The sequence below is a fragment of the Camellia sinensis genome, chromosome 8 (assembly GCF_055761805.1).
Source record: "Camellia sinensis isolate YWXY chromosome 8, ASM5576180v1, whole genome shotgun sequence".
Classification (NCBI taxonomy): Eukaryota; Viridiplantae; Streptophyta; class Magnoliopsida; order Ericales; family Theaceae; genus Camellia; species Camellia sinensis.
In genome coordinates this window covers 159,956,015-159,966,425 of record NC_138968.1, presented here as the reverse complement: position 1 = coordinate 159,966,425, position 10,411 = coordinate 159,956,015, and the positions used below count along the sequence as shown (strand labels likewise).

General features: G+C 31.2%; 1 protein-coding gene across 1 annotated transcript; it reads right to left on the bottom strand.

Moving 5' to 3' along the window:
* Nucleotides 1–2,342: 2,342 nt before the first annotated feature.
* LOC114320334 (uncharacterized) lies at nt 2,343–5,493 on the bottom strand. Its single transcript, XM_028267495.2, has 5 exons — nt 5,212–5,493; nt 4,832–4,950; nt 3,680–3,771; nt 2,822–2,908; nt 2,343–2,615 (listed from the first exon to the last, which is right to left on the bottom strand). Exons 1-5 carry the CDS (start codon nt 5,451–5,453, stop codon nt 2,505–2,507), a joined length of 651 nt encoding a protein of 216 aa, XP_028123296.2. The 5' UTR covers nt 5,454–5,493; the 3' UTR covers nt 2,343–2,504.
* Nucleotides 5,494–10,411: the final 4,918 nt, after the last annotated feature.

Below are 10,411 nucleotides of genomic sequence, written 5' to 3'. Positions count from 1 at the left end.
CACTATCACTTGATTGATCTGATCAGACACTTACTTTTTCCCGCATGATAAATAACCACCACCAATGGGCCGGCCCTTTCATATACATAACTACCAAGTGACATGAATTTGATGACTAGAATTCACTTCTAAAATATCTCATCGGTTCATATAAATTCTTAATCCAATTATGTGACAAGTTTTAGTTTGATCTATATTTAAGTAATAATTAATCTAATTATAGGATGTTTTGAAAAGTTGATTTTTTTAATTTTTTTATCTTTTTATGAGTAAAAAATATAAAAAGTGATATAATCCAAAATAAGTTAAAAATCAAAAATTAATTTTTAAACAGCTTTCTAAATGAACTCTATGTGATAAGGGTTAGTTTGATCTATATTTAAGTATCGAAGAGCCAAAAAGAAATAAAAAAGTTCAATCATACCACGGACGAGTCTGCTTCAATATGCTTACTCTGCCATAAGGGTAAAAGATGATACCCCCCAATTATTAGTGTCGAAATCAATTACACAAATCACTTCCAAATAACAAAACAGCAATCCTAGCAAGCAACTTATACAACAACAGACAACAAATCACTTCAACTATATTTACATGCACTATTTACAGAAACTGATTCACACCTAATTAATTTGGTGGTGTTGGTGGTATCTTAGAGTATCCACATTAGTCTCAATAAATGATTTTTTTGATTAAATATCACTAGGAACTATAAAAATGTTGTCCCATCAATCTTAATAAATTAATTCTATGACTAGCTATTATTTATATTTGTCACAGTAACTCAACAAATTTGTTGAGCCATTATTCATTGACTATTCAATAGTTTATTATTTTTTTATAGATTTGACTCTTCTGTCCTGATTTTCTTGAGTACTAATCATTGAGATAATGGATAACAAAATAATTTTTTAATAAAATAAGGGTAAATTACAAATAAACCCTCTAAGATTTGATTAAAATACGAATCGCCCCTTGTGATTTTGGAAATTATATTCCACCTACAGAGGTTTCTAATTTCATAACAAATTGTCATTTTTATTAATAAATTATCAAGTCAATTAACAGTTTTTAATGATGTTAGAAATATGTTTTAATTAATAATTTAGGTAATTTTATTATTGTATAGGAAAACAATTATGAATTTCATTTTTTTAGTTAATTCTGTTAAATAAAAACTACTAACAAGGAGGTATTTGTAATTTTTCAAACTACAGGGAACATTCTGTATTTTAAGCAAATCTCAAGAAGTGTATTTGTAATTTACCCATAAACTAAAGTTAGAATAGAGAGTCTAATAGATGGTGTATTTAAAAAGAAAACTATACAAAATAGAAAAGTGATTTTTAAATTGTAATTTAGTTCAAAACTTATTAAGCTTGATGCGAATGCTCTTAGGACCCATTGTCCTGGAAAGTTCCTTTCCTATAGGTTTCTCTTTGATATTTCTCTCTTTTCCAATGCGATTTCTTCTGCTTGTCTCTTACCTGTAAATTATTTATTTATCTTCATTAAATAAAATTGATTAAAAAGTAGTTGTTTAGTCATTAAATTCCAAGGAGAATAGACAGATCTCCAAGAGTCAAATATTCTATAATAAAATAATAATAATAATAATAGTAATATTAATAATTATTATATACGAATAGATACAATTTTACAAAATTTATTAGCTTCTATTATTATTAATAAGATTGGTCATCTTGGTTTTGTAACATGAATCATTTCAAACTTGGCTTTGCATGAATATTGAACCCCATCCACTATATTTTAGTGTGTTGAATAATTCTCCGCATATGGATTTGAGAACGAAAAGCCCACCCCATAAAGTGAGTAGTCTTTTGTTTTCGAGGTATTGTCACGTGGCTTAATCCCGATCACCCCTTCAAGAATAAGAGGCAATAATAGAGTGAAGCGTCAATTCTGTTAGAGAGTACTCGCATTTCTCTAATAATAAGACAAACTTGAGTTCTAAAATACTTTTATTAAGAGACAGAACAATCGTCACTCCCCAACTCTGTCTTAGCTTAGGAAAAAAATATTTGATGCCAAACCACTATCACTTGATTGATCTAATCACACGTTTGTTTTTTCTCGCGTGATAGATAACCACCACCACCAGCCCAGTGCGACCCTTTCACATGCATAATTGCCAGATGGCACAAATTTGATGGCTAGAGTTCACTTCTAAAATATCTCATCGATTCATAAAAATTCTTAGTCCAATTATGTGACAAGTGTTAAGTTTGATTTATATTTAAGTAATGAAGAGCCAAAAGGAATGAAAAAGTCCAATCATACCACAGACGAATCTCCTTCAATATGCTTACTCTGCCACAAGTGTAAAAGATGATCCCTCCAATTATTAGTCTCAAAATCAATTACACAAATCACTTCCAAATAAAAAAACAGCAATCCTAGCAAGCAACTTGTACAACAACAAACAACAAATCATTTCAAACCATACTTACATGCATTATTTATGGAAACTGATTCACACCTAATTAATTTGGTGGAGTCTTAGGACCCATAGTCCTGGAAAGCTCCTTTCCTATAGGTTTCTCTTTGATAGTTCTCTCTCTTTCCCAATGCCATTCCTTCTGCTTGTCTCCTACCTGTAATTACAAAGTCACCCTTAGTTTGCAAGTAAAGCAACCAAACTCTTCTCAGTGTTTGGATCATATACTAATATAGAGTGATCTGAGGAGGAAATAGAGAAGTGAAAAAAAAGAAGCTAAAGTAAAAAATTTGTTCTCTCTTCATAAATTCATCAACAAATCCGAAACCCAAAATCCAAGTCAGAATTCTTGACTTCACATACCCAATTTTTTAAGGGGGTCAATTGCTCCCTGAGCATCTCCATTTTTGGCTGAACCAGTTCTTTCCCTTTAGCTTTGATGTCTTCACTCTGTCAAATATATCATATTTCTCTTGTAAGCACAAGGACGTTTTTGCAAAGTCAAAAAAACATAAATAGACGGCAAGTGAAATTTTTTTTCCCCCAGAAATGAATGCAATGTGTAGACAAAGACACTCAAAACATTGTCAGATTAAGGCTTCGTTTCGCTATTCTAGTTGGAACTAAAAAAGCACAAAAGATAAAATAGGCTAAATAAGTCAATAGACAAAATGTCATATCCAAACCATAAGCATTTCACTTTTTTTCTTATAAAAAATAAAAAAACAAATTTGTCAAACAATATTTTTAGTAAAAATATTTTTTTACCAATATGTATGTGGTTAGGATATTTTTAGTAAAACGATAAAAATATCACATCCAAACGATATTTTTTTCTTCTAATGTGTATGTGGCTAGGATATTTTTAGTAAAACGTAAATTGGACATTTAATGACACGTATAGCACGGCATCAACAAAAACCATTGATATATTGACGGCTCTCTTAATTTGTTATGAAAATTTAAGGAGGCAAGGAGGCAGATTGTAATAAAACCCATTTGCTCAGTATAATTTACACAAATATAAAATAGTTCTATCAGTTAACTAATTTCACCCATGCGGTTTAGTCATTTATATATTTGGGCATGTGTTTGTGTGCACATACACAATAAGAAAAACTTATCGAGGTTCTCTTTGATTGTCATTTACTAATTTGAAAATGAAAAGTCCATGATGTGGAGAAAAATTTAAGAGTCGAAGCACGGAAGATGTGTACTTACATTTTGCACCTCTATTTTAGACGCTGACAGTCCAAAAATATAGGTGGCACCTTCAATGACAGCAGCAGTAGCAACAGCAAATACCTTCACATCTAAAGTTACAGGAGCAGAACACCGAGTGTTAGCATGCTTTAAGCAAATACGGTCTAGATACAAGAAGCAATTAAAATTGTATATTTTCCTCATAATTCCAATTTAAAAAGAGCTTGATGCATCAGAGAATTGCATCTCGGACATAATAAATTACCCACAAATAAATTCTTCCCTCATTGATTTGTTCTGCAGCAAATATCACGTAAGGATGAATTGATGCCGATTGATTCATATTGGTGTTCGTGGTACCATAAATAATTACCATTGAAAAAGTTCCATAAACTTAATTAACTAAAATGCTGTAGGGTATCGTTTCATTCATAATTATTGAAAATCCTTGTAAAGCCTTTTTCTTATTCTTATAAAATTCGTTAATTTTAATGCTCTAAAAGTTTTATTCAAAAGCATTGCATAATCTGATTAGAATGCAAACCATGCTAGACTTCACATTATTGAATGTCTTGTGGTGATGTCAATGAATGTAGTGAAAAACAAGAACATGACGAGTGAAGACACAACACAGAAAAGATTATTAGTTCAAATGTATGTCAAATCATATGTGTACACATGTTTGAGGGTGATGAGAAGACTATTACATTATGTACTAAGATTAAATATAATGCAATTTGTTCTTAATTAAACATTGACTTCTAAAGACTACTCAGTGCATGAGACTCCTGTTAAAGCGGGGTCTGGAGAGAAGAAGATGTACGCAACTTTATCCAATTACTGGACAGATTGTTCCTTTGATTGGAACCTATGCCACTAAGATGCTAATGACAAGCCTAACTGTTGGGCCGAGCCTCTCCAATGTATACTTTTTTTTTTTTTTTTTTTTTTTTTGCAGAGTCAAATGACAGGAACAAATATTTATCATTGGTCCAACAGAGAAAAATGAAATGAACAGAGAACACAAAATCAAAGACCCATCATTCAAGTAAAACTCAAACTAGCATCCCCCATATAACTAAAAGTTAAAACCCAAGGTTGAAACTACAATCACATATTCAAGAAGAAAATGAATAGACATCAAAGAATTCTAAGAAGGTTAAAACCTACCTCTGGACAGCCCTACGGGGGCAGCCTTCAACTTCTCAGCATTAACAGGGTTTCTGTCATGGCGCAATTCATTGGCAGTCGACGCAGAAACAGAGTTATCTGTATTGTGTAACTTCAATCTGCATGTAAAAGACTAGCAATTGTTCAAAATCATAGCAGCTAAACAAACCCACGTTACCAAAAACAGTACTCAATTCACCAGACATGAAAATAAATAATTTCCATTTCCCCAGCATTTTCTCAGCTACCAAACGGATTACTCACCCCCCAACCCACTAACCAAAGTCTTGAATCATGTAAAAAATACTTGAATCAGGCATTAAACTTTAGAACCCACAATCAAAAAACTATGAATGAGCAAAAGAAAGAATAGAAATTACCTTTTCGGGCCAAAAGTGACTTGAGGCAGAGAACTGTAAGCCCGAAGAGGGTTCAACGCACCCTCTGTGCCCGCCAATCTCCATGCAAGGAAACTCATTCTCTTTCTCTCTCGATTTGATTTTATTATAGTCTGTAGATGATGATTTGAACTAGTTGCTGATACGTATATATATATACATCGAAAGTTTGTATGATGAATTTTTTTTTTTTTGTTTTGAACGAGTTTGGATACTATTGACATTGCTCAAAGTGTGAAATTTTGAAATTTGATTTTTCTACGCAACAAAATTTTGATTTTGACTTCTGATTTTTCTACGGTATTCTATTCAAAAGTCACTTCTTTTTTTTTTTCTTCTTCCCCAATAATGTCCATTAAATAATTACTAACTGATTATAATAGAAAAACTATTAAATCGTTTTCAAATTCTTCCAAAAATGTAAAAGTAAAATTACAAATATATCTTGTTTTCTGTCACGCACCACTTTTTATTACTTGAAGTATTACCAATTTCATTTACTTAATTCCATTTCAGAGATAACATGCGGAAATAAACTCGTATATTCAACTCGTAGAAATGAATAACATTGCTCTTATTCGTATGCAAGTAAATACAACATGAGTATAATAAATAAATTGCCCTTGGGCTTACATCATTAACAACAAATCAAGAAGAAGGGTGCAACCCTTTTACACATATGGCATTCTGCCCATATAAGAGAGGCCCCGTGGCCAACAAATCAGAAGATCCAAATCTTGCAGCACATTCAGCGCAACACCTCAAAAAGATTCAACAACATGGGATGAACATATAATCCAGTAGGGATCTCAACATGGTCCTCAACAATAACAACATACAGATAGCTATGATCATGAATACCCAATCTCATACTAGAATAGTAATGTGACAGTTTATACAAAATATACATACGTATGAACTTTTCTTGAAATCAACCATTTCAATCAACGCCTTAAGCGATTCAATTTTCTTTTCCTTTCATTAATCCTCGTTCTCAATCTTTCATAACATTAACAATACCTTAGGAAATAAATTCACTAAGCCCATTACTCTCTTCCATTTTCTAAACACACACAGATATACCTTTTCAAAGTATATGTTTCTTTTAAAAAAAAAAATCCGTTCTCCTTCCCACCTTCCAAAAGACAAATATGACATTTTGGCTTCTTCCTGATACAATCAAATCTATACATGCACCGTTATAAAAAAGAGATAACAACTCACCAACATGCATAAGATAAACCAATGAGGCAACTCGGCCCTCCAAAACCGTAATCAACACAATCCATGATATTCCCAAACACACTGAAATATCAACAACAAAACTTTGCTTTACTAGCTATGTGCGTAGTAAGCCAAAGATATACCTCTCACAAACAACATACCAGTTTACCATGCGCTAGCTGGAAGGGTGTGGTACCTTAGATTCTCAGCGCAATCAGTTTACCAGGTGCTAGCTGGAAGGGTGTGGTACCTTAGATTCTCAGCGCAGTCAGTTCTCCAGGCACTAGCTGGAAGGTCACGGTACCTCTGATTCTTAGCGCAAGGTATAACACCACTAATCCAACACAACAGGGCATATTCAACATGTATAACACATATACACAAACCATCAAGATACAAGCAATGTGTTAAAGTATATGAACACATAACTACCTCCTCCCGAGCAAGCATACATATATAATGTATCTCAACACTTCATCACATATGATGTTCAATCAACAATGGTATAATGCATACACGACAATTCAACACAGCCGTGTCATCCTCCACCGATGACCAAGGACAAAACCTCTAGATGTAAATATTTAGTACATCCATTAAAGACTCAATTACTATGAGACCATAAACCCACCAATAACACTAACACAGTAATTAAAGATACAACCTCCACGTGTGTGAGTTTAACACTCAAGAAACAACAATCCAATTTTCATACTTATCAAAGATACTTTTCTCATTTCATAAAACAAATTCCGTTTCCTTTTGTTTTCACAAAACCAACTCCATTCCTTTTGTTTTCACAAAATCAATTCCATCCCTTTTGTTTTACAAAACCAATTCCGTTGATAATAAAGTCATAACTCACATTAATCCACTACATTTATTTCAAAACCATTACAAAAACCAAAGTTAACCCCCTTAGGCATCAACACCTTCACCCAACTCGCATTAACAATAGAGATTTACAATATAGGTTAACTACCCTCCATTTTAATTTACCAAATCAAAATATAATTTAGGGCTTTTTCTTCTTTCAACTATAACATGCTAATTTACACTCCAATTAGCCCAAGACAACCATCAATGATAAAATAACCATTTTCAAACAACCAACCCTAGGTTCCTACTCATGATTTCAAACAAATCCAACATGAATATGATTTTCATGCAATACAAAACTACCACATGTCTATCTATAGACGAAGTATTGAAAAAGAACAAGGAAATCCCTACTTCAAGCTTAGGAGAGAAAACCACCCAAAAATCACCAACGACGAAACCACGAACCACTCAGACCAAAAGGAAGCCCTTGACGAGATCTACAATCCATCTCAAAGGACCATGGTGAAAAGATCACTCTAGGTGAGTAGATCTAGAGATCTTAGAGTAAAAGTACCTTTTGAGAGAGAGAGAAGGTGTTTCACGGTTTGGAGAGAGGAAAGGGAAGAAAAAGTGAGAGAAGAGGTCAAGTGAGAACCTTTATATAGTACTAGGTCAAAATAGATATAAGCCCCAAAGTCAACTCAAAATATTAAGTCAAAATATCCCCAAAAAGGTAGGTCCAAACCGTAAGAAAAAAATCTGGGAAAAGTCGCAGGTGTCGACCCCTGCAACAGTGGTGTCGACACCAAAGAGGAAAAAAAACCTGGGAAAGTTTTGACTGCACTGTAGGTGTCGACACCACCCCAAACTGGTGTCTACCCTATCTTCCAGCAACCAACACACAGACAAAAGAGGGTCGACACCACCCCCGACTGGTGTCTACCCTATGTTCCAGCAACACCTCCAGAACTTCATCAACAGGTAAGGGTCGACCCTAGGAAGGCTGGTGTCGACCCTAGAATGGAATATCTAGGTCTCCAAGGAACTTTTGAGAAGAATAAGTGCGAACAACCAAACCCAACAAGTTTAAATCAATTTGTACCCTTCCAAAACTAAAGTGCAACAACACCAAAGGTTCCAAAAATAGAATAAAGGATTCAAATATATTTACCAAAAGCTTTAAAAGGCACGAGCGCTACATTTTCACCTACCACTAAAAATATAAATGAGTTGGTTAATACATATTTTAGGCAATTGTATAAATTTTGATGATTGTTTATATATTTCAATACATTTTTGATAAATATATCAACATTAATCGCAACCCATTTAACAGCAATTACCATACCAATTCATCTTATTAATTTTATAAAATTAACCTCTAAATTTTTAGTCAACGAGGGATGCAGACAAAGGTAATCGCCCTCCTAAAATTTGTAGAAATTATGTATATTATATTAGTAATTAGTAAGATAATTTTAAACTAGAATACTTCATACTTTCAAATTTTCAATAGTTAACACTCTCTAAATTATTTACATTATAAAATTTTTAAAATAATTTTTACATTGAGTTTTATGAAATATTGATCTATTCTATTTGTTATATTTTTATATTGTTTAAAGTTACTTGTATTCTTTTATTTGTTTCTATTTTTGTTTTATGTTCATATGCATTTATGTTTTTTTTTTCTTTTTTTATAAATCACACTTTAATTTGCTTATGCATCTTATTTTGCATTTATTTTTATTGGTTCATTCTCTAAAAATGAAAATATTGTCTAGAAATAAAAATATTGTCTATTTTAACATAACATTCTTAAAATAAATTAATAAAATTTAAAATCTCTTATTGAAACAGATTATTATTACACTCATAAAAATATACATTTTCAATTATAAATTTTTTTCAAAACTAAACTGCGTAATAAAATGGCAGATGATTTTGTAGCAAATTACTTGATCATATTTATTGAGAAATATATTAATTAAGGTTTTGATGTCAAGTTTATCATAATTGTTTTTATATATATTATAAAAAGTGGCGGTTATAACATTTTCAAATAGTTAACTTTACTCAACGGAGACATATGCTTTAAGAAATAGGTTAAAAGCTGACTTTTTAGATTTTTTCTTTTAGTTTTTTTTTTAGTTTTTTTGAAAAAATGTATAAATAAGTAGAGAGGTGATATGACTTAAAAAAATTAAAAAATCAAAAAGTTAACTTTTAGCTAGGTTCCCAAAATAGTTAATATTTTGTTAAGTTAATACATATGAAAAATATGTCTAATTATATTTTTGTTCTCAATTATATTGACAAAAGAATATTCGATTAATAGTAATATTATTCATTTTTTGATGCTGATATAAATCAAAATTTAAAATTTTATAATAATTTTTTTCGATGAAAAATTGAATGTGTTTTTGCTTCTTCAAAACTCAAATCCTAAACCCGTCCATGTAGGCGGTTATGGTAGAGTGCTGATTCAATTAGCATTTTCTTTTATAATTTATGTTCTTATGAGTGTCCATTTTGTTGTACTTTTTGAAATAATTTTTTTGTCTACTTTTTAAGATAGTGAAATAATTAATTTTGAAAGGATTAGCTTGTTATACTTTACTATATAATTACAAATATTCAATTTTATATAATTTTTAAAAAATATATATATATATAAAAGATTTATAACTTCATTGGTAGTCGATTCGATCTACTAATTTGGATATCAATTTTACTGTTGGACTCAATTAAAGTCAAGATAAAACTTTATATAAACTAAGTTTAAAAAATTATTTTCAAAGCTGAAATCTTGAAAAGAGTACCCTGAACCTCGGCCATGACCATATAAATTACTTATATCACAAAATTGTAGGGTGATTTAGAATGATCTAAATAAGTATATTTTTTAATTTTTTATAAAATATGAATTAAATATAAGTTGTGTTTGAAATGATATAATAAAAAAATGATATAATTTAAATAAAATAATATGACTTAAATAGAATGATAATTTTTTAATTTTTTTATGCCATGACAAATAAGGCTTAATAATAAACTTATAAGTTGGAGTAAGATAGTGAAACAGGGAAAGATGGGGGCACGTAATCCTGTAGTAGTGCGGTATTAATGGCAAGTC